The following is a 25,607-nucleotide window of genomic DNA, read 5'->3' on the forward strand; positions in this document are numbered from 1 at the left end:
TAACACTTTACATTCAGAGAGTATTCTTAGCAGGCGACCATCATTCAAAACCACGATCAAGCCAATTTTTTGGTTCGGCCCCAACTCTCTTACAGAGGAGAAAACACAGAACTTTCAAACTAGCTAATGTGCAAACATGTAATAAACGCCTATACAGATAGCCATTTTAAGAGGGGGGAGAGGACAGAGATCTCTCAAAACAAATATCATGGGAACACTACTAATCAAGATTACTTTCACAGAGAAAACTGCCAAAGGGAAATTCAATATTTTAATTTACATTATCTGATTATCTTAGTTGGGACAATGAACCTGATCATGTGTAAAAAGCAAGTTAACATTCTTAATACCAACTAGAAGGACAATTCACATTTAACAGACGTTCATCCCTCTCCCCAGCTTTTTTTTTTCCCTCCCAAATCCTAGGGGCTCAAATAATTGGCCACTGCGGAGTTTCTCAAGAATCTCTCAGCTCATAACATTTAACATCCTAGAAAAAGAATCTAGCACCGTAGGGGAAAGTTAGTTGCCAGGGAAATGGATCATAAAGCTCAGAATGGCCTGAAAATTGCACAGGATAGAGCAAAGTGCCAAAAAGAATATGAATGTTATCTCAGGGTGCGTACAATAGGAAGCATTTTATACGTACTCTTACCAAGGATAGCAGTCCCTTTTTCACTCGATTAATTGTAGCCTAGATTCACCATCACATTTCTTGCCTGACAAGAGACAACTGTATATATTCCAAGTCTGAAATTGACACAGACCTTTCAGACCCACTCCTGACAACCTTCTAGGTCGTCTTTTCAAACAACTCCTGAAATACAAGCAGATCCCATTGCCTTCAGAGTGACCCAGCTGATAAGAGAGACTTTCCTACCAAGACTAACGAGCCCAAGAAAAATTAGGCATATTTTCCCTTCCTCAGGAATCCCAGCTCTTGACTTCTCCCAATAAACTCTCTACTCTAGTTTGACGACGTGTAAAACAACCAGAATCACATTAATTATTAAACTATAGACTGCATATCAGACAAATCACCGTGATTACCTAAAAATTACCACTAATTTCTTCAACAGAGTACACCTGGCTATTTTCATGTTTTATAATTATCTCCCCCCCCACCTTTTTTTTTTTTTTTTTCCTTCTCGCCTCCTTCCACTCTCCCATCCTAGGAAAGCAATCTTTGCAAAGAGTAAGTCAGAGAAGCGAGCAATTTGGTAAGAAAGGATCTTTAAATGGGCCACGAGAGCTCCAGCAGCCCCGAATTTCAAATGACACCAGCGTGCACGCGCGCACCCCACCCTGGGACGCCGCGCCACGCTCGCCTGTCCCCGCGGGCCAGACCCCAAGCCCAGACCCCGGGAACCCGCGTCCGGCTCGCCGGTCCACGCTCTCCGCCCCACCCCGGCCACCGCGCCCCGCTCGCTGGTCCTCGCCGCTCCTCCAGACACGCTCCCACCACCCCGCGTCCAGCGCCGGCTCCGAACCACAGGGCGCGGCCGAACCGGGGCCACCCCCCGCGCCCCCGGGGCGCAGAAGCGCCACAGCCCGCCCTCTCCCTCCGCGGGGCTCCGGGCCGGTGACCCGGAGGCGGCCGGGCGGCCAAACTCACATTCGGTCGGGAACTAGCAGGCGGCCCTCAACCATCATGTCCGGGAGGAAATCCAGCTTGAAGGCAGAAGTCATGTTCGCGGCGCGCGCTCTGCGCTCGGGCGCGGGGGGCGGCGGTGCGCGCGGCCGAGCGGCGGCGGGCGGCGCAGACGGGCAGGGACAGGTGCGCGCGGCCTCCCCGCGGCGGCCACCCGAGCCGGCACTTGTCACATTCTCTCTCCGCGGCTCTCCGCCAATCCCCGCCGACAGCCAGCGCCCGGGCCGCGGGCTGCCCAGCGCCAGGTGCGGCGACCGGGGGCGGAGCTCCGTGCCCGCCGCGCCGCCGCTTAACCCCTGCGGGCCCGCACGCCCGGCCCCCGGGGGGAGGAGGCGGCGGAGGGACCGCCCCCCCTGGACAAATCGCCCCCCGGCCTAGGGTCCCCGGCATCCAGACACGCACACTTGTCCCCAGCGCTGACTCTGTCCGGTCCCCTATTTCCAGGAGCCTGGCACGAGGCCCGACTCAGCCACTGCTTGTCGTGGCTTTAGTACCACCGTATTGCCCAAGGCCGGTGCACTCCATGAGCGCACCCAAACTCCCCAGCTGAAGCCACGAGAGACGAATCATCACGGGGGTTGTTTAAATGCTCCTCGGTGGGCTGTGCTCGCCAGTGTATGAACTCAACTGAAACAGCATTCGTGGTTGAGCCAAAGTAAGTATCAGATAAACGGCCCAAGTGACATTTGCGGACTTTTCCGTGCTATACAAGGAGAAAGATTCATCAGTCTCTGCACGATTATATTTTCTTTTGTATCATCTTGAAAACATTAAGAAGTACACGGGACTAAAATAGTGATAAAGCACGTTTTCTTTTAAAACGATACATCACAAGTTGGTCATTTCGAAGTACTTAAATACAATGATTTAAAAACCAACAGTGTGGCTTCATGAAAAGAGTGTTAGGTCTGTAATGGCCATGAAGCTTAAATACTCATTTAAGATTTGTGACCGATTTACTAATAGGACTTGAGAAATAGGGCAGAATTCTCACAAAGAAGGGAGTTTAATTTTCCCAAGTGACTTGTGAAAATTCTTGAAAGTATTTTTATATGGTGATGTTCTAATTTGGCACTCTCATCATTGTTTTGTTGCTTCGTTATTTAGATGAAACTGAAATTTTCACAAAGTCACCAGTCTGTAAAACTTCTTTGTGGCCTATTTCACATTCAAAAGCAACCTCATAAATTGCAAACCAGAAGTCTTATAGTTTGCCTCTTTTATTAATCATCACTTTAAATTTTATTTTGAAATGACATCACACTTGGGGGTGTATTCACAGTAGTAAGAGGGTTAAACTAAGTCACGTGGAGTTAATTGTATCACGTGGTGTTAAATGTATCAGACAACATGGAGAAAAATTGTTTTTATCTTTTCTCACCAGTTTCTTGTGTTATAATGAGAATTGATCATCTTTAGAGACTGTGAAGACAAATGGTATTTATATACCAATATTAAATCCACATATCAACTGTAAATCCAGGCTTGCTGCATTGAGCAATTTGGAATAACAGGCCTGGTGTATTCAATTAAGTCCATACTTAATTGACTTGATTTCCTTCTTCAGCTGAACAACATATCTGGCTTTTGACCAAGATGGTTCTAATTCCAAGACAGATATAGGGCTAGGACTAACCTTCAGTTGAAAATATTGCCTTTCTGAGGAATCAGGGCTAGGTTCATAAAGAACTGAAAAAGAGGTGTGGTAAAATCAATTCTTATACCCCAAATGCCCCAACTTTTCCTAATAATACTAAGCTACATTTTTTCCCGACCCTAGCTACTGCAGGCTGCCTTTGAAATTATAAGAATTTTGTTGGTCTTTCAATAACCTTACTAAAGTAATTAGCCAGATAAATGAGACAAACCTTGACAGTTCATGATTTTCTAGACATTATTTACATAACTCCCAAATGTATATAAGCAGCTGACTCTATAATAAAACTATCTGAAGAACGAACTAACAGAACTGGCCTCCAGAACAGAAGCAAAACACAACTGCATTAATCAAAAAGGAAAATATTTTCAAATCCGCCACGGAATGAAGCTCCATGTACATCTACATTCTATAAGGTAGAAAAAGCATCATTAACACATAGACTTCTGAAATATTTATTCTCTCCTTAATTGCATGTGAATTATTTGGGAGACATTGTAGGGAAGGCCTCTTACTGACTTAAGCCTTCTCAGCAGTTTGTTAAATTCTAGGCTCAAATCCCTTGAGGCAATAGTGGATTCAAAGCAGCTTTTAATCATACTATAAGGAGGGTGAAGAAGTATGTAAGTAGGTCATAGAGAAAGAATTACTAGTGCATAGGTTACTGCCTTATTTAACAACTACAGTGAGTCCCAGAGTTTTCAAAGCACATTTGCTTTTGCCATTTAAAGTTAGAAGCAAAACCAGGGTCAGATATAAAAGAAAACTCTAACATTAAATACAGTGACGAGGGGAACCAAGGAAAGCTTCTGGATGTAGCTGAGCTGAAACAGTTTGGCTGCCAAATACATAAATAATAGAGTGATTGCACAGGCACTTAATTTAGGTGCCAGAGAGAAACAAAATATACATACACACACACACACCCTATAGGGTTTTGTTTCTATGATCACAGCATCTACACAAGAGCTGTTTTTAAAAATACAAATTTTAAAACCTCTTGAGCTTAAAAACAAAAACACCCAACTAAATACCACCTGATGAAAAGCTTCAATTTCTCATCTGACTGCTTTGCCAGAAGGAAAAGAAAAATCTAAACTCGACGGGGCCCCCTTTTTTAATTTTCACGCCGTAACGAGCCATCAGGTATCCTGTTTTGGCAGTTGGAATTATTTTGCAGACAGCTCGTCTGGGCCGCTGCTAAACACGTGGGGTTCAGTGAAGCTATTTTATAGCCAAGGATCTTATCAACAGCAGTGAAAGGGGGTGAGGCCACAAGCGAGCCCCCCTCCTAGACCTGACCTGGTAGGTGACACCTCTGTGTGCTGACATCCCTAGGGACGGGGCTGCTGGGAACAATGCAGTTTCCTCACCATTTTAGCTTCACTGTAGAAAAACCTTAAGCTATTCCCGAAGCCCATCCCCCTACCATCCCTAATTGTCTATTTTTTTTTTCTTTTTAATCAACTTGCTATTCATTTCCCAAACAAAAGGCAATTCAAGAATTGGAAGCACTTCAAGGGAAAGTTTCTGAATGACCTCATTTTATATGAGGCCTTCCAAGGCAACTGGGTGCACTGTGCTGTTTCAGCACACACACACACACACACACACCCATGCCTCATCTCAAACTGAGTTTTCTCCAGTGGTCATTGTTTGAGCACTGAATTATCACTGGCATTAAAAAAAAAAAAAAAAAACCAAAAACCTCTCCATAGAAACAGAATGCTAATAAATGTGTTTGTAAATGGAGTCACACTGTTCGAATGGAAGGTATCCTACTCCTATCACCCACCTTCATCAGTGAACCAGGATAGAGCCCCCTGACTATAGATCTTTCAACATTTTTGCACAAAGTTTATACCATAACTTAGAGACTGGAGTCTGATAGATAGTGATGCACGTTTATAACCCAACAGTTAATTTTCTTCTCCTGCAGACAGCCCTGTATATTTTGTGACAAATTTCCATTTTTTAATTATTCCTATGCATAATGTCACGGGTTGCAATCTCTTTAAAAGCAGTAGACAGTCGGCCATGCAACTACAGATGTACCAATACTGTTCCATCTCCTCAAACAGTCACCTTCACAAAAGGGTTTTTCTCCCCTCACTCCTGGCTCTTTATTAAAAACTAGAATCCAAAACATCTTTCCCCATCACATTTTCAAATTCAAATTTTATTAAATAGCTGTTCCATTTTTTTTTTTTTTTAACCCAGTGTACTGAGAGCTGTTTGGAGCAAGAAAGGCAGGCCCTAGAAGTGGGGGTTCCCAGCACTGGGCGTTTTCCAGCCAATAAGTTTGAAATCCACATGAATTTGAAGTACCTGGGAAAGTATCTGACTTTGCGGTCATGTGTTTGTTCTTGGCTTACCCCAGTTTCATCAGCAACTTGTAAAAATAAACAAGTGTCTTTATGCGCTTAAAAAATCCCCAAATAGATCCTTAAGTGATACATTATACATCTATATTTTCTTAGCTCCATAGAGGTATCCCTTAAAAAATACTTATATCACCAATCGAGTTTAAAATGATCTTATTTAACCCCCCCCCACTTTGAAAGCTTCTGGAATGGTGACTTTATCACACTCCTAAAACGACTTCAGTAAAGTCACATGCCAATAAAGATGACATCGTTATTAAACTCTGATTTTACATTTGTACGGGAATTTTAAGCCGTCGCTCTCCCTTGAGAACAGCTGCTACTGGCTTTTTGCAATCTTGTGTTTTTCTGAATCTGTTTTCAATAGAGCCAAAAGACATAATGGTGAATCTCTCTCCCTTCTGAAGAGACCCTCCAACGGAAGATGGGTTCTTTGTATACATACCTTCGTGCTCGGAAATGAGATGCCCCTTTAGGGTTTCCAGAAGTTTCCATTCCAAGGGGGTGAAATGCTAGTACTGTGGACCTGTCAGACCCTGAGCCCAACCAGCCTATCACTTCCCTCTCGGACTTGCCTTTCCCTTTTCCTCCTTTCTCCATTATTCCCCCTGCTGCCTTATTTCCCTCCCCCTTCAGCTTTCTCTTTCTTTCTCCCTCTTTCTCTCTCAAACGAAAGCCAGACAATGCCAGCCGGTCTCCTCCACAGCTGTGGGTCTGAGGAGGCAGGTGACCACAAAAGTGAAAAGTCTTGGTGGCTCATCTGTCAGGGAAATCAAGTTTGCCTCGACCAAGGCTGAGTTCTCAACTAGGAACAGCTGTCTCTGGGGCGCTTCCTTTCCAGACATCATCACAGGGTGGAGGGGGAGGATGGAAGATCACGTCCCATGAAGTGAGTAAATATATGAAAATTGGGAAAGAGAAGATTGGAGAAAGGGTGGGGAGGAGAAAAAGGTTGGCCTGGTGATATGTACACAAAGGCACTCAGAAAAAACAACCTCTGAAGGAATGTCCCAGCAGCCTCTTGAAGATGCTGAGATTTTTCAAACTGTATCAGGTAGCTTTATCTGGTGCCAGCCTGGCGGTGGGAACAAAATTTATACCTATCAGAGTGGGGTTTTGAGTTCCCTGGCAATCTGCCCTTGAACACCCACCACCCCCAAGAACTGTTTTCCCCAAATGGCCAGAAGTTCTCATCTTACTGTCACATGCTGTAAATTTCAAAAAGAGAAACTACTGTTTGATGAAACACAGCAGCTGAGCAGCGACAGCTGGGTGGATATAGCAGTAGGCATAACATTAGGTCTAGAGAGAAAGCAGCAACAGGTGGGGGCATAAAGGATGTTTTAAGACTTAGTGGGTGGGGGCGGGGGGAGGGTGTTGTCTGAGACTGATCTTGGCGAGAAGCAAAATCAGGACTTGAGAGGGACTCTCCGGAGGCATGAAAGCCCCACTGGCCTCAATGTCCCTCCTTCTTCTAAACAAATACATCTTGAAGAAGAGGAAGGATTAAAGAGACCAAATGCTTGGATTGCGTGTAAAAGAGAACACATGAATCTGCTTTACCCACAATGATGATGGGTCCCCGTCAAAGAGCTTTTCCTTCCAAGGATCAGAAGTCATCTGACAAAGTGGATGCAGATCAGACTCCGTAAGGCAAATGCTACTTGCAAGCGGAGTGACAAAGATGATAAGATTTAAGAATCAAACCTGTTGGATTCTGCACCTGATTCTGTCAAAGAGTGGACTGACACTGGGAACACGTCATTTAATTTTCTGATTCATCATCTAGACCTTTGCATGTGCGTGGCCATCATTTCCTTGTAGGGATGGATGGCTGAAAAATCAAAATCTACCATGATCCTCTGATGAGAGGTACGAGGTGTTAACCTAATTATTACTACAGCAATTACATAACCAAGCTATTAAAGTGACATGTAGGTTGAAAATACATTAAGGTTTTGAGCACAGGAAATTTATTTTTTTCCCTATAATATGGTTCAAATCTCTAACTATTTTTAGCTTACGACAGAGGTTTTTGAAAATCCCAAATGACTTTTTCTTTAAATTTGCTTTTGATGCTCATTCCCATAAAGTCTGTTAGGGGAAAAAAAATCTTTTTTTCTTTCTCTTAAAAGAACTACCCAAAATCTTCATGGAAAAGTGGTGTGGCAATCTACCCAAGCTAAGTGGAAATGTGTTATCTTATCTTATCACTATGGCTGAGTGTAAACCTTTATGTTGCCCAGTCTCTTAGTCTCTCATACTCTCTGGTGGCGGCTAACAGCTACATTTGCACTATTTCATAGGAATATGGCAAAGTGAGAGAGGAGGAGAGATGTGAATGACTTTGAGGTCTGAGGAAGAAAGGTGATGAAATTAAGGATTTTGTTTTAATAACAAAGACGAATCAGGGGTGTTCTAAGGACAACTTCCCTTTCCTGCTCCCTCTTCCATCCTTCAAGGCCCCCTCCCCTCATTATACACCACTTGATACCTTCTTACCCACTGTTCCCTCTCTGTTTCACGACTGTCTTGAGCTTCTTAACGAGAAAAGATCATGTCACATAGTATATTTGTTGCTTGGTTGGTTCTGATTACAATATGATACATTTTGGCCCCTTATGCAGATTAGAAGTCACATTTCAATTTCATCATGCATCAGATTTCTCTATTATTCCCTCCAACATGTGTTCCCATTATACAGATTAAAGCCTGAGAAAAGTGAGCCATGGGTGCTTTAATTCAAAGACCTCGTGAGCTATAAGGGGAACCAGTGAGCATACGCAGGGGATCTGTACAAACTCAGAAGCAAAAACGACTGTGATTTTCCCTTTCTTACTGTACAGCTTACTCCGTACAAAACTAGAAGGCATGCACAAATCAGTGCACCGTGGAAATGTGGCACTGGAGGAAACTACAACTTTCAAATGTCAAATGTCCAATATTTGTACTCTTAAGTTGGCCAGGGAAGGAGTTGGCCTGAGTCGTGACTTAGAATCCCTTCCACCATGAGCTGTGTGGCCAGTTTCCCTCTTTTGGTCTGTTTTTTTCATCTTTGAAATGGGAATAACATAACTACTACTAACTCTCGGGTATCTGTGAGGATTAAATTATACAAGATGAAAAGAGATCACCTAGTGCCCGGCAGAGAGTAGACTGTCAATAAATTTTGGATTTATTCCTTACTTTAATCATAACACTCCCACTCCCTGATCTTTGTTTAAATCTGGAACTGGCAGATGGGAAGGAAAAGAGGAAGCCAGTCCTAATCCTATTGTTCTTGTAGCATTAAAGTTTTCACTGATTCTAAGGCCAGCAGCCTAACCCACAGGGGAGAGGAAGGGTACAGTTTATGCAAGGCAGGCACTGAGCATCCTGGGGCTGCGGGTGAGGGCTCCATCCCTTTTGATCAAGTCAGTTTCCAAAGCGAAAGTTAAAATGAACCCTAACTGCCACCACCAGGAACTCACGCCACCCATCACTAACTCAGTGCGTTTTCATTCACAGAGACACTTCCTAAATCATTTCTGAATGAACGGGGAAGCCATCTCACAGAACCCAAAAGAGAGCTGGGGTCCCAAACCAAGCTATTCAAAAAGCAAGGCATGACAAAGACGACACCACCACAGGAGGACCTGCAGCCCCTGAATCACTGAGATGGGCAGCTTTACAGGAGCCATGACAAGAGTCTGATTCATTCCTGCACCAGGTACCACAGTGCCCCTTCGCACCAGTTCACACACCAGCTGGAAGCCAGCAATGCCACCCTTAAGTTTCAACACAGAATTTTTACCGATTGCAGCTGCAACCTTTCTCAACCCAGGGATTCAAAAAGCCATGGATACTGAAGGTGTATCAACCTGATAACTCCAAACCTCACGCTCTTCTTGTCCATGAAAACAAAGTTTGTTGAACTGAATGATTATGCAGGAAAATTCTGGTTTTTGTTTTTCTCCTAGGGCACGCTGGCACGTCCTGCTTCCTGAACTGCAGTGATTCATCGCAACCCTAGGCAGCCAATCACAGGCGGGTCAACGTGGAAAGAGGTGAGGGAACAGCTGAGCTGCCCTGGGAACACATGTCACCCTCCCCCCACAGATGCCATTCCCTGTTAACTGTGACGGTCTTGACATAAAAGAAAATGTGCTGGGATCTGTCACAGTCGGAAGAAAGCTATGGATCAGATAAACATACCTGCATGGAACAACCCCTAACGATATCGCATGAAGCAGAAGGCTGCGTCTGGGAACAAAGGGTATCTCATCCCAAATCAGGGTTAACCAGCACATTTCTGAGTTGAGTAGAAGTTCTCTCTCTCTCTCTCTCTTACATGTACATCTAGCTTCCATCTCAGTCTGACCTCTGGAGATGGGTACCATGGGATCAGAAAGGTGCTTCAGCTCTAGGACACTCCATTTCAATTCTTAATGGGCTACAACACTGAAACCTCACATAAGCTTTCCTTCCTCTGACACCCTCTTCCCCATGTCAGTTAAGTGAAATGCCACGGATCTTAATCTTCTCCAAAAACCACTGCCTCTTCTTTCCTACAGAATGAAAGTCACTGCGAGTTCAGAAAAATTCCCAAAGCCGGTAATAACCAAGAGAGAAGCAATAGTAGTTTGATGAAAGGAGAACCTGCCCCCCAACCCCACCCCCACCGCCAACAAATTCCCCGGGAATTACCAAATGTACAAAGAAATTCAAGGAAGGCTAATCAAGATGATCTAAGGCGTTACTGCAACTGGGTGAAATATACTTGTTACCGCTGGAGGAAGGGCAGATAAATGCTGTGGAGCCACAGGAGATGCTTCTTAACAAACTGCATTCTGCTAATGATTTTTACTGAAATCTCTACACCAGAAACTAAGTTGGATATTTCTAGTTTCCTCACTGCCACGATTATACCAAATCAAGCTATGTTTTTCATCGACAGATTTTGACCCCTTAAATACAGAACCATCATTCCCACCTAACACTCTTGCTTTTGTATATTACCTTCTTTTCATCAACCTAGGTGTTTCCAGGGCTGCGAGCAATGAACTTTCCATCAGCCACATTTTCACCTAATTAACCGCCCTGATTGCAATAATTAGTATTGATTCACTCTTCGAATGACTTCCTGGGTGTCCCAGCACAATCTGCACTTGCTCTGAAGTTCTAGATATGAATATTAATCAAATGCCTTTCTTTGTTTTTCAGCCCCAAAGGGATATTTTGCAACTGTACACACTCATATTCTGAAAAAGAAAAACTGTGAGGTTTCATTTTCACAAATAAAGGACTATTGATACGTCAAGGTTACAGATCTCAGCCTGTGGTCTGCTGAACACAGCTATGTATTCCTCAGTCTCCTGTGTGAAGGGACTCCTCGGGGTGCAACTGCAACTCTATTGAAAGAAGCCATTTTCCCAGTTTGACTCTTTTGCTATTCCTTTTCTACAAGTCTGGGCTTAGAATTAAAATTCACTTTGACATTTGTTTAGGTCACCCTGGAAGGGAATCATCCCACATAGAGGCTGATGGCAGGATACAGAGTACATATCTTGTTACTGTTATGGAAATAGATGTAGACAAATTTGCCAACTTCGGCCATCTCCTACTTCCCCATCAGGCTAAAGGAAAAGATAGCTGTGTGTCAGACACTTGAATGGGGGGTCTTGGAATTCTGAAAGCTGGTAATGGGTTAAAAGCACAAGAGGGAAGGGAGTTCCCTTGTTCTTGGACCTAATATGATCACCCAGGAATTAAGTGAATAGATCACAGGTAAATGATTATAATTTAGTCAAAAATTTAACGTGTAGGTTTCCAAGATATTTCTTTATTTCAGCGTGCTTCTGACAGGCAGCAGGGGAACACAGGACATTCCTTTTTTCCCAAGCCACAAAAAATTGCTTTGTGACCTTTGTTTTGGAATAAAAATTTCCCATGAATGCAGAATCTAGGTGTGCTGGTAACAGTGGGCCAGTTTCAGATATAAAGCTTCACCCATTACCTTCTATGAGCTCATCCTAAAAGCAATTACTGGCATACCCAATGGAATGAGCAGTTCAGATCCCTTTGGAAGTAAGAGAACATAATCATAAAATCCACTTTACTCACAATGGATGACTTTAAAAACATTATTATCCTACAGATATGTTTTGGGTCCAGCCAGACTCTGAAAATATTGTCAATAAAAAATCTATGTTCCAGAAGGCAATTTATTGAGCTTGCAACATTAATTTTCATAATTCTGAATAAAATATAACATTTCAACTTAAGTTTAAAAAATTGAAATGCATGTCCAAACTCTAAAAAATAGTTAATGTTTCACAACTGTTTTTATAAGGAATACATTTTGTTCCTTGTTTACTGAGAACATAATTAATTTGAACACAATATAATCCAAGAAGAAATATTTGTAACTAGATACATCTATTTTTAAAAAATTACCCTTTAAAATGATTTCCCTTCTGTTTTTAAAAATTAGGTCCTTAATCTCTATAAATTTACTAATATTTTTCAATATACTGCTCTGGCAGAAACAGCTAATTAAAGCAAAACACTAAAATGTTAGAAAAGATATATTCTTTATGGAAACGAACTTTAGTGACATGATTTTCATGTAGATCAATTACCATTTAATATTCTAGGATCAGTTCTTTTATATCTAATGTGAGATTAAAAATGTTTTTAATATTTGAGAAGTTTGCAACAGATTTTTCCATTTTCTCTTTTTGAAGTCTCACTGTTTTCACATGAGAAACCAATGCTTATGTTATAAAAGGAAAGATTCTTGAAGATGTGAGAAATGTTTACCTTGCATAGAAATGCATTTTATGAGCACATAATCATATATCAAAAATGGATACATTCCACAGACACCTTCAACTTAACAATTTAACAGGCTAGATAATGACAGTTGGTGACCAAAATTAGAAGGGCGGAAGTTCTCACTTGTCCTTGAATTTCTAAACTGTTTATCTACCTAGGGGCCAAAAGAGGGCAGACACTAAAAATTATAATTTACTTAAACATTAGAAATATACCTCTTAACTTCTCTTGTGTGCTATGTTCCGTAAGTCCACTAAATAGGCAAATTTTAAATCCCAAGCATTAAATACTGCAGAGGCATGTCTGATAACAAGGTATCTGCCAGAATGATAATAGTGTTACAAGCAGTCTCAATCAGTGAGTTTCTTTCTGTAGTTAACAGAGAGGTAAGCAATAAATCTCTAACTTAATCCAACCAACATAGCTGCAAAATGCAAAAAGCCCTATGAACGGCAGATATTAAATCTTTTAAAAGCACAAAACCACAAACAAGCACTCCTAAAAGCTCTTCAATTTGTATAGTCTATACAAACAAGATTAAAGCAGATAAAAGGGTGTTGAGAAAGGAAAAAAAAAAAAGCCCCAGACATGCATTAAGCTAGTTTGACAGCTCCATTGTTCAATGGGTCCCATTGTCAGACCCATAGATGTATTCAGTGCTACAATGTCTGCTAGGAAATAAACAAAAGACTACATTTTTCAAAGCAGGATGCCAATTGTATCGTAATTCCTTCTCTGCTTCCCAAAAGGTGGCTCATTCTTGGTAAGCGGTAGGACCCTAACACAGATGCAGGAAACAAATATTTGCTTTCAATACAGAGGGACCCAGGACGCCATGCATGAATAGAAGTCTTTAAACAGGTACACATTTTGGCAAACAGGATAAAGTGATCCAAACCTGGTAACACAGGAGGACTATTTAGGTAGGCTAAGTCCAGATTAGAGCGGTATCTGGAACGCAAGTCTAATATGGAGTCTCCTTAGCTCCTTTCTCGCTGAGTATTCCATGCAGAGTGCATAATAATGAAAGAGGCTTAGACATTGCAAAGGAAAAGACAAACCCAGAGCCAGATTCGGAGCCTTTAAAATTATCCACTGGCCGTGCACAAATAGCAGAGAGCAAATACATGATATGCTTGCAAAAGGCAACTCCTGCAAATATAACTCGTCCACAGGAGTCCTTTTCCTTTCTCTTGCATGCTCTCTCTTTCTCCCAATCTCTTCGTCTCGATATCGTTTCCCTCTCCTCTCTCTCTCTCTAGCTTCTTTTTTTTTTCCTTCTAAGATAAGGAAGCTACTTGATTCAGGGCATGGTGATTGTCTCAGCCAGCTCTGGAAACTAGCGCGATATACGTTAAAACAAAGAACACAGTAACATACCTTAAAAGCAGCTCTTCATTTCTCATAGTAACAGCGGATTTGGGACAGCGCATGCTTTCTGCACAGATACACTGATAGTCTCAACAAAAGCCAGTTCAGAAGTGCGCTCCAACATCAATGCCACAGTAGCTGTTCACTAATGTGCGCTCCCCGTCTCTCTCCCTCCCTCTCTCTCCCTCTCCTTCTCTCCCCACTCTTTTCTCTAGTCAAATTCTGAATGGGAGAGCAAAGGGGCTCCTGCAGATCCACTAAGTAGAAATAATCCTCTCTGACAAGTTATGTTGTCTAAGCATATTTGTACATTAATACACTGCACTGCCTATAGGGGTCTTGCTTCCATTCACTTGAGCCTGGCTGGTGTGAGTTCTCCTAATTACCATCTTTAGAAATTGGAAAGGAAAATAACTCATTTCCCTCTTTGTCTTACACATTTCATAACAAAACCAAGTTCACGTTTTCTTTTTGCCATCCACTGTCAGCAAGCATCGCAGATGACTCACAGAAGATGTGGGTATGTCAGGGTGCTAAAAAGGATTTCTGCTCTTTTCTGGGACACTGAATTCACAGTTGGATTCATCTCTTCCTCTCCCCTTGTCCTCAGGCAGAGTGACAAGGTCAAGACCCTCAGCCCCACTAAGGGGGTTGAGGATTCAGAGGATAGAGATTGGGGGACTTCGAAAGATTTTAACTCTGTGAGCCCCGGAGTTCTTGGAGGTTCAGGGCATCATCCACCTGAAGCAGGACTTCTAAAGGAGGTGGGCGATGCAAAGATTGGTCATATTGAAATCCTAATAAACACTGGAGCATCAGCCTCAAAAGACCAATTAGATGCTCTTTTCCAAAATAAGAAAAAAATCTGCTTCCCTACTTCATTATCCACACCGGGCATAGCATACACAGTTAGCCAAGGAAATACATACTGTCCTTCTGCTTATTGGAATTAGAAGAATTCCATGCAGATTAGCCAAGTAAAAGAGCAAGTTAAACACACAGAGAAAAGATGAGATGCTATGGACGGAACAGTCAGTTGTCCAAAACTGCAAATTAAGGCATTGCTCCTGGAGGTGTGTGCTGACCGGAAAGCCAAGAGCGCACTCAGCTTGGATGGGAACAATGCAGAACACAGCCCGAAACAGATCTGGATCACTGAACACTGGTTTCCTCACTCCCAGGTTCAAAACACTTCACCTGTCCTCATCAGCACAACCGTGCAACTCAGTAATAATCTGGAGTTAAAACACTTGTGGGAATAATAGTGGGACGGGGAAGATAAATGGCATGCCCCGTTACCCTCCCATTTGGAGATCTTGAATATACCCCAATATCTTGCTAGATCTCTGACCTGTGACCTCTGAACTTAGCCTTGGCCCACAGCTAAGGAAATGGAGATGTTCTGGAGGGCGAGGAAAGTGCTTTCAGGGTTACTGCACAGTAATCGCGCTTAGTTTATGACAACAACCAAAGGTGACTGAAAGCAGTCCCCATCCCCATTTCTAGATGGCAGGAAGACCACATGATGAATAACTTGACTGGGGTAAAATAATGAAGCAAGAGCTCTGTCCTCAAAACAAGCACATTTTTACACTGCCTTCCTTCATGATAGCAACTAAAAGTTAGAGAGTGAATATACAAAAATGAATGACCTTGCCAGGGAAAGATACTATATACAATCTAAGGTGTTCTTTTATTTTTTTGAAGTATCCGTTTATTTCTCTTTTTTTCTTTTTTTTTTGGCCGCGAGGCATGTGGGATCTTAGTTTCCTGACCAGGGATCGAACCCACATCCCCTGCACTGGAAGCGCAGGGTCTTAACCACTGGACCACCAGGGAAGTCCCTGAGGTGTTCTTTTAGAGCAAGATCAACGTCATGTAAATGAGTTTGGAACCCCAGACACTGCAGAGAGAGAAAGAGTTTGAGCCATTTCCCTAGCGACTTGTGCTGAGGCAGGAGTCACCTTACCTCTCTGGAGCTCTCTTTGCCAAGCAGTTAAATGGGGGCGACAAATGCTCATATATTTTAAAGCACCAGAAGCACGTGTGATGAAACTGGGTGTGTTCCACCAGTGCAAATATTAATAAAAAGTGGAATGAGTGGCCTGACACAGGCCACAGTTTTGTCCATCAGAGAAAAGTAAAATTACACTGTTCCAACACAAAGCCCTTTTTTAATACTTCCATCCAATTTCTAACAGGGCTAAACTATGAGGCAAGTACTAACACGTAGCACTAATGCATTTGCTCATCCATAAATAGATTCTTAACCCTGGAAGCCAGGGCTGCAGTATATGGGGCTGTTCCTCTAGTGAAATGAATTATGGATCCCTAGCAGTAAGGACTGGGATGGAATCAAACCATTAAATATTTTATATTCCTTCTACTTCCTTTTGAGTCTAGGGACCTAAGTAATGAGAAAGCTGTTGAGGTAAGAGTTTAGTACTTGTCCAAACGCCAGTAGGATGACAGATCGGGGGTCTTACATCCACCAGTTGCCTGTGCTGAACGTGGGGATAGAAAGATGAGCGAATATAAGGCAGGCGTGTCACACTGTATAGGAATTCTGATTCCAAATCCAATTGGATCAATCTTTGTATTCTTAATCCACTCAATCGAATAACCTTCCCTTAGCTGATCCTTAATAACTATTTGTTAAATAAAGGAATGAATTTGTTTTTAACTCTTGGGACTTCGGGGAGAAGACTTTTATTTTCAATATTCCTTCATGTAGCTTCCTTAACAAATATCGGGGGTGGGGAACACTTCTTACTCTAATTCAGGCATTCCACTGGCACAGCTCACAACACTGGGAAGTCCTTCCCTGCCATCGTGTTTCACATTTCAAGACCTTTTCACGTTTTCGCTGATGAATCCCTACACCACTCTGGGGTGGGCACAGCTGGTTCTGTTACCTGCTCACCTTTAAAAGTTCAAATGCAGAAACAATGAGCAACTTGCCCACAGAAGGTAGACAATGACAGAGCTTGGGAACTCAGTCTACCAACCCTGGGCCCATGTTCTTTCCACTGCATGGCGATGCAACCCAGCGACCCCACTGTGCCCAGGGGTGACAGACACACACCCGGGAAGGCATGGCTTTGAAGTAGTGTTTATTGTACACCTTCCTAAAGTGACGTTAATTACCTTAGAGGATAGATAGTAAATGATTAAAAAATTGATGGAAAGGTTATGTCTGGGCTACTAGCATTTATCAATTCCTTTCAAAACTTTATTTCAAATACAGTTTGAGTTGAAACGAGACAGACAAAGCACTTTTGGAGATCAATTTCTTTTTGAGGTCATCTAGAGTAGGAATTAATTTTTAATAATCCTGATTATTATCAAATTTGTTTTGTAGGGGAAAGTTTTTCTTTGTTTGTTTTGTTTTTGCGGTATGCGGGCCTCTCACTGTTGTGGTCTTTCCCGTTGCGGAGCACAGGCTCCGGACGCGCTGGATCAGTGGCCATGGCTCACGGGCCCAGCTGCTCCGCGGCATGTGGGATCCTCCTGGACCGGGGCACGAACCCGTATCCCCTGCATCGGCAGGCGGACTCTCAACCACTGCGCCACCAGGGAAGCCCTGGGGAAAGTTTTTTAAGAGGATGAGGATTACAGTAGTAATTAGCAAAGAAGAATAATGAAAACTTAGTTTATTTCAATGCCCTCTATATCCAAAAAGATTTTTTTAACTGTAGAAATTAAATGTTTAGCTAATAATGCAAATTTGGTGAGGGAAAAAGTGGAGAGGTACAGCAATGTGGAAGTATGGGGGTGAGCTGAGAATCAGCCAGATCTCATGACCTTCCTAGATATGAGATTCCAAAAAAAAATTTTTTAAGGTATATGATATGTGCATTTCTTTATGTTGTAGATAATTTCTCGAATAAAAAGCTACATTTCCAAATGCAACCATAACTGCTCCAACTTTTTTCTGCCTTCTATGCCTGGTCTTTGCCTTTGGATATTTACATTGCAAAAGTAGTGGAAAATGCCATTTCAGTGGAAGTGTATGATATGAAGTATGTTAGAGATTAGGGCCTGGCAGTACAGAATCCTTTGATAAAAAGGATGGGGCACTAAAAAAATCTAGTCTGCCTCTCAGATTCCCATCGTAAAAGAACCATCCTGAAACGTGGAGGCACCGAGAATATTAAATGTACTTAGTTGCTGGTTTCAGATACTGCCTGAGTTCACTCAGGTTACTACAGCAAAATACCACAGAGGTGGGGGCCTTAGAAGCAACAAACATTTATTTCTCACAGTTCTGCAGGCTGGAAGTCCTAGATCAAGGCACCAGCCCGGTCAAGTTCTGGTGAGGGCCCTCATCCTGGTTCATAGCTGGCACCTCCTTGCTGTGTCCTCACATGGTAGAAGGGACAAGGCATCTCTGGGAGTCTCTTTTTTAAGACCACTAACCCCATGCATGACACCCTCATGACCTAATCCAGAGACCCCACCGCCTACTACCATAGCATTGGTCATTAGGATTTCAACATATGAATTTGGTTGGGGGTCACAAACATTCAGACCATAGCAGATACCAAGAGTTGCCAGGTTTAACTAAGAAACATACCACATTGTTATGAAAGATGGAAAGAGCACACAGAGTCTGTGAAGTGAACATGAAGAAATGACCAAGGTCTACAAGAAATGGGTTTGCAGCAAACTCAGCACATGACATGTAGGAGGTGCCCAGTAAAGTAGTTAAGTCTGTGTGTGAGGGGGTGGATTTCCACCCAGGGCCAATGTCAAGCAGAAGACACAAAGTTCCTCTGACCAGCTTTGTCAGCCTTGGAGGAAGGGTGTCTATGGGCAGAATTAGGCAAAGCAGTGAAATCTGCACACAGGAGCCAGAATGAATAGAACATGGAACAATCCTGTGCTTCCAGACCCTGTGCTCCCTCCTGCCTTGAGGGGAAAGACCTCCAAAGCCCCAAGGATATAAGTATCACAAACCACTACCTGAAACATAAAACTGACAGTTGGTTTAACATAAAACCATAGCAGCCTTAGCAAAGAAAGGATTTGATGGTGATCTGAGGGTCTATGTAACCGGAGTTCCTCTCACTTGAGGGCTCACAAAGTTACCACCAAGCCAAGCAGAAGGCAGCTATCCCTGTAACCAACCCAAGGGTCCCACGTTCCACATGGACATTCCTTCTCCAAGCCGTGGAATGATGCACTTCTTTGCAAAATGGAGATGTTTTTCTAGAACTGGGGCATGGGGATGAGTAATCGGCAAGCGTAATAGTAAAGCCCCTTAAAATGATCAAGCAACATAATTACCAATGAGTAGGTGTAAATAATAAACCATAAAGTACTCAGAGCTCCAAGAAGCCACTTGAAAATAAGCCTTAGAAATTTAAGAGGTTTTATTATTATAAAGAGTAATAATAACTTGCCTACTACAGACACAAGGGGCTATGAAAACAGACACCACAAAGTGGGTTTGGAGATCTACTTCTGTGTAGGTAGGTTTGAAAGGTCTGTTGAAGACAAAGAGAAGAAAGTCAAGGATCTCCCATGAAAATGGACTACCATAAGTAGCCCCGTTGATAAAATAACTAACTTTGGCTTGTGAACTCATATGACTTCATAAATAACATGTACACAACAGAGTGGTTATTTTTGGCCTAATGTTTTGCCGAGGGCCACCCTTGGGCATATGGGAAATCTTGAGAAGGCTACAGGTGAATACATGTAAGTTAGGCATTAACATTTGCATGGGAAATGGGCCACATTTATTATTTCTATTTTTAAAGACAGACACATGCACGCAACTGCCTGTCTGCTCAGGCTGCCACATCCCAGAGATTCTGTAACTTGACTATTAGCCATGAGTCTTCTCGATGGCCATGTAGAGTTTGGTGCACTTGGGGATCCATCTTTCTTAGTGGTTTTGATCCTAGGGAATCATACGGAGTGAACAGCACAAGCGTAATAAAGACCAGGGTAGAGCAGGTAGCCTTCCTGATGGGAAGGTGAGACCAAGATGAAGTGAAACAGAAATGAAAGAGAAACCCAGATGGTCTGGGAAAGATGGTTTTGAAACTACCACGACCGCTCTCATAGAATACGCAGATGCTTTAAATGTTACATTTCTTTATATATCACTCTCTGAAATGAAATTATCTACTTATTTACCTGTTTATTATCTCCTTCCTCCATCTGAACCCAAGTTGCATTAAAGCAAGAACTCACTCCATTTTTATCACCACTTTAGGCCAATGTGTGGCATATGGCAGACGCTTAATAAACTTTTGATCAACAGCTGAATTTCTTTGTGCAGCATTCTTCTTACTGAGTGACCCAATCTCAGTGTCACTACATGACATGACTTATGAAATACTGATACCACAGTCAACCATGACAGTCACTGCGCTAGACCCTGAGAGGGACAGAAAGATGCAGAAGGCTGCATTTCTGACTTTAAGAAGTTGATAGATTCGTTGAGATGGAATGATCAGCTTGTTGTCTTAATATTTTTTAAACTTTAAGGCACCATTTATATGGGTGCACAGAAAATAAAATGAGAAGTGATACATTTCGCTCATTACTTTCTATCAACGCTGAAGTTTGGGAGTTGACAAATTGCAGGCAGGTAGGACCAGGCACTGAGGAACAGCTGAGTAGACAAAACTTTCAGAATTAAGAGCAGTGGGAGTTGGAGGGTGATTTGCGGGGTATCTTGGAAAATACAAGTGTCTTTATGGGCAGGAAGCAAGCATCAGAAGTCAATCTAATTTTTGCTTCATTCATTTTCAGTCGACCTATTTCCTGTATTTAACTCTTTATACATGTTGGTAAGTTATCCCCTTCGCCCAGTGTAGTCCTGCCCTACTTCCTGCTCAGCTCATTGAGATTCCCCAGGGATTTACAGCAAGTGATTCCCTTGTTAAGTTTCCTCCTCCGCCTGTTATTAAAAACAAAACAGTAAATGCTATTAAAGGCCACCCACACATTCTCAAGGCAGTTCCTAATGAGATGCCTCTTCAATTTCAAAAATGTATTAATTCGATTTTGTTTTACGTTGCAGGGATCGACACGAAATGCGATGTTGACCTCTCTATTCCTGTTACATCAGTTAAATATTGTTATGGTGGGTATCGGAAATGCACGAAGAACATGACTAAGTCACGATTGTCAAGAGAAAGTTCCTAGAGGCCAAAGGGGAATGGGGATGAGGCACAGAGTGGCCCCAAGCTGAGGGAGGAAGGACACTGCATCCCAGACTAAAACCTGGCTGTCGAAAGCGATGAAAGATTTTAAATGGCTCTGGATCTAGAAAGATGACTCTGGTTTCAGTGTGGAGCGTGACCCGAAAACAAAGAAGAGCGTGGAGTCAGGGGGACAGCAGGAGAGCTGCTGTACAGCTAAGAGGCCATGTGGCCTGTGAGATGGGTCTTCTATTCGTGACCACTGCCTGTTAGTTGGGCTTGAGATCCTCCAGGTAAGATGAAATCACTCAATTACCAGAGCAATTCAGTAAATTGCTATTATCATCCACATCACGCAAATGAGGACACTGGGGCCTGGGAGGTCAAGAGAGGCCCAAGCCAACAAGTGCAGTGATACTGGCAGAGATGGGGGCAAGCTCAGCTCTTTTCACTGACCTACGTGGTCCAGGCAGTACATATCTAGAGAGAAGAAGGGGTAAAAAGCTATTTTAGTGGTAGAATCACTATAGGGACAACTGAATGGGTGGAATGGAGAAAACAGCCGAGTTAAAGATAATTCTGATGTTTTCTAACCTGGAAATTTTGGCAAACGCTGACATTGCTAAGTGAATGGAAACCCAAAAAAGCAAACAGGGTAGATGGGGAAGATAACCGATTCCGCTGGGGATAATATGAGCTGGAGACACCTGCAGGCAGGTCTTCCAAGCAGAGGAGTTAGAACCACTGCAGTGGACGAGATTGGCCGGGAGGAGTGTTGAGGGCTTCTGCCCAAGACCAGAACCCCAGGCAAACCAAAATTTGAGGAGGAGGCAAAGAAAGATGCTCCAGTGAAAGAGAGGACTGAACACATCACCAAGGAGCTTAAACCCAGCTGGAGAGAGAAAACATATGCATTTGAGTTTTTAAATTACCTTGCCATATATGAGATCATGAATTACTTGTTTAGATGCTAAATGAAAAAGCAGGGCAGTGCAAATCAGAGCCAGGAACATTCAATAAGTTTCAGGAATGAGTTGGGAACTGGGGCAATAACTTTAAAAGACAGCCTGATTTTAAATTAAGGAAGCAGGCTACTTCCACACCTGCGTACTCGCTGGGGTGGGATGGGGAGGGGAGATGGAAGAGGTCCTGGAGCAGATGCTGCTTGCTCCAGGCTGACTCGAGCTGAACATCCATCTACTTGCCCTGACTTTGAGATGGCAGTGAAAAGCGCCCTGCTGTTCGTCACCATCTCCTCGAAGGCGTAACTAAAAAACCAGGAAGGGAGGGGAGCGGGGAGAGGGGCTGCATCCAGCTTGCAGAAGAGGAAAGCAACCATGCAGAACAAACTTGTATGCTTCCATAGGCTGGCTGGATCCACCAGCTCAAAAAGGCAACAGCAGAAGTCTGTGCATTTGGCCAGATGAGGATTCCAAAAGTTATAAGGAACTATAAACTCTAGACCTGGAGAGCATATTCCGGGGTCAATGGTTTTAAACTTTTGAGTGAAGTATCACACACTCAGAGGAGAGGACCCACAAGTGCTCCCTGAATATTCACAGAGCGAACAGATCCAATGCAATTAAACCCAGTTTCAACTAAGCCTTGTGTCCGTTTTTAATTCCATAACCAAAGCATGACTGGATGAATAAAAATATACAGGAATTAGAGTGCTTGTGAGTAAAAGTTGCCAGGGAGACAGTGAGTCAATTGAACAAGACTTTCTCTAGAACCCACCTACTTGTCACCATGTATGCTCTCCTAATTCAGGCTCTCCCAGTTTTTTAAGGAATCTCTGACCCACGCTATACATTCCAGCAGTCACTGATACCAAAATATACTCATTAGTTGCCCCCAGCTTAGAACCCATCAGAGCCTTCCCCCTGACCCATGATGAAGTCCAAGTCGCATAATACGGTTCACAAGGCACCTGCACATCTCCAACCTCCTCTCGCGGGTGGTCTCAGCCAACACACAACATTCTTTGCACCATTAACTTTTCTCAAGTCCTCACATATATAATTTCTCTTGCCTCTATGCTATTGTTCATGCTGTTTCCTACACGTGCAAAACTCTCCCAGTTATCCCCGTCCTCTCACCAGGTTTATTTCTGCATCTCCTACAGGACTTGGTTTTATGAAGTGCTAAGCAGAAAAACAGGGACTCAAAAAATACTTGTTGCCTGGATGGCTGAATCCATGAATAAGGAAAGGACATCATCTCAGCAGCAAAGGAGATACCCAGATGTCATAATATGGTCCCAGTTATTTTTTAAATTTTTTTAGGGACTGACATGTTAGCTATCTAAAGCTGAATTCAAAAGGGGTACCAGTCATGGCCCCTGTAGTCAGGGAATGTATAATCATGTTAGAAAGACAGAACTTACATGACACAAAGAACAATATCAGGCCTACTGCTGTGATGTTCCGTGAGCCATAAGAGTTCCAAGGAAGGAGAGGTTAAGAGTTGGCTGGAGTGATATGAGAGGAATAAGACCTGAGGGCATCTTGAAGAATACACTTGCATTTGGGGGAGGACGTGGAGACAAAGGGTGAGGATGCTCGCCCCAAGCAGAGGGAACCAGCATGAGAAGAGTTTACGTAGGAGACAGTGGAGAGAAAGTCTGACTAGAAGAGCATGAATATTGACAAATGTGGGGAAATAAAAGAAACAAGGAAGAGAGAGGCCAGCCTGTGAATCTTGTTAATGGAGCAAAAGAATCTGGATTCCACATCATAAGAAATGAAGATTCAATGTAACTTCTGGGTCAGTAAATGAGCATCCTTTTTCGAATATGCCAATGAGAAAGTGAAAAACAACTCCGGCAACTGGTAGCTGACAGGTATGCCATGATGCTTCCAACTAAACATAAACAACTCTTACAGAATATAAAAATAATCAAACTTTGAGATCATGGTGGAACAAGAGAAAGACAAAGACATTGCAGGTACAAAAATAACAAAATATCCCCATCTTCCGACTGCTTACGCACCAGTGACGACCGAGCTCTGCTTTAATCCTTCTGCTCTCTAGATGAGATGCCAAGATGCCTGTATCAGTCTGCTTGGGCTGCCACAACAATACCACAGACTGGGGGGCTTGAATAACAGAAATCAATTTTCTCACAGTTCTGGAGGCTGGCTATCCAAGATCGAAGTGTGAGCAGGTTTGGCTTCCTTGGCTTCTTTGGCTTCTTCTGAGGGCTCTTTGCTTGGCTTGCAGACAGCCACCTTCTCACTGTGTCCTCACACAGCCTTTCCTCTGTGCATCCCTGGTGTCTCTTCCTCTTCTTTTTTTTTTTTTTTTTTTTTTTTTTGTGGTACGCGGGCCTCTCACCGCTGTGGCCTCTCCCGTTGCGGAGCACAGGCTCCGGACGCGCAGGCTCAGCGGCCATGGCTCACGGGCCCAGCCGCTCCGCGGCATGTGGGATCCTCCCAGACCGGGGCACGAACCCGCGTCCCCTGCATCGGCAGGCGGACTCTCAACCACTGCGCCACCAGGGAAGCCCTCTTCCTCTTCTTATAAAGACACCAGTGCTATTGGATCCAACCTTAAGACCTCATTAAACTTCATTACCTCCTTAAAGGCCCCCTCTCTAAATGCAGTCACATTCTGAGAGAATGGGGGTTAAGACTTCAATACATGAATGTGGCGGGGGGGGTGGCACACAAGTCAGTCCATAACAATACCCAATAATTCCTGAAAACACCCAATCCGGAACTGGCTTCCACTGCCTTTACACCTCCTCAGGATGTGCATAAGCCCTATTTCTATAATAAACCCCTTCCGACCTCCTCTTCCTAAGATGCTCCATCATACCCTTGGTGTGTATTCTCCTTTGCTGTTGCAAGTTAAATAAACCCAATCTGGACTGTGGGTGTGTTCCTGGTGGCTTTGGCTTCCACACCAGGACCTTCCATATTCTGGAGTCTTACCTCTCTCATACTTTGTGTCTGCCTCAATTGCCGTTCCTCCTTCCTGGGTAACTCCTGTTCATCCTTAAAGATTCAGTTCAAACATCACCTTCCCTGAAAGCATTTCCTAATTCACTGTGTCCAGCAGTGGAATTAGATTTCCCTTGTGATGGCTCTACAATGTGTTGACTCAGCTAGGCTGAACTACATTTCCCAGAATTCACTTCTTTCTTTTTTTAATAAAATATTTCTGGTTGGAGTGAGCCACAAGGAAGAGTCTTGGGAGATGTGAAGGCCAGAAGGGAAGCGGCAGTCATTTTGCAGCTTGGACACATGGCTGCTGATGTACTGACTCGCCTCCTTGGTGAGAAGCAGCAGCTCTGCCTTCCCGATCCTCCTGAGTGTCCCTGACCTCTGTGCCAGGTGTGTGTGTTTACCTCTGTCCCCAAGGTCCCCAAGGCAGAGGCAACAAGAACTGATGTGTTTTAGTCCATCCTTGAATACAAACATGTAGTATGTAGTGTTTGTGCATTCTAGCCTGCCCTTGGTTGCTCCAACTTTACACCCATTTTTCCTCCTTGACTCTTTGGCTGTGGATGTCAAGTTCCAGCACCCGATGCAGAAAAGCCTTATAGAGACTGCTTAACCTACTGC

At 43.3% G+C, this 25,607-nt stretch overlaps 1 protein-coding gene across 16 annotated transcripts in view; it reads right to left on the reverse strand.

Moving 5' to 3' along the window:
* The window catches only part of CELF2 (CUGBP Elav-like family member 2), a gene marked incomplete at its 5' end in the record, with an annotated part of 523,117 nt that overhangs the window by 301,996 nt on the left and 195,514 nt on the right, over positions 1–25,607 (reverse strand). For 8 of the 16 annotated variants that reach the window (XM_079700757.1, XM_079700764.1, XM_079700759.1 and 5 more), the window contains one exon: positions 1,616–1,689. The exons of 7 other annotated variants lie outside the window; for them this stretch is intronic. In XM_079700757.1, the coding sequence (XP_079556883.1) occupies positions 1,616–1,689 (74 nt within the window). Of the gene's footprint in view, positions 1–1,615; positions 1,690–13,888; positions 13,942–25,607 lie in introns of those variants that run through there. One more of the 16 variants, XM_079700767.1, reaches the window with a different exon arrangement.

The sequence above is a fragment of the Hyperoodon ampullatus genome, assembly GCF_949752795.1.
Source record: "Hyperoodon ampullatus genome assembly, chromosome: 3".
Lineage (NCBI taxonomy): Eukaryota > Metazoa > Chordata > Mammalia > Artiodactyla > Ziphiidae > Hyperoodon > Hyperoodon ampullatus.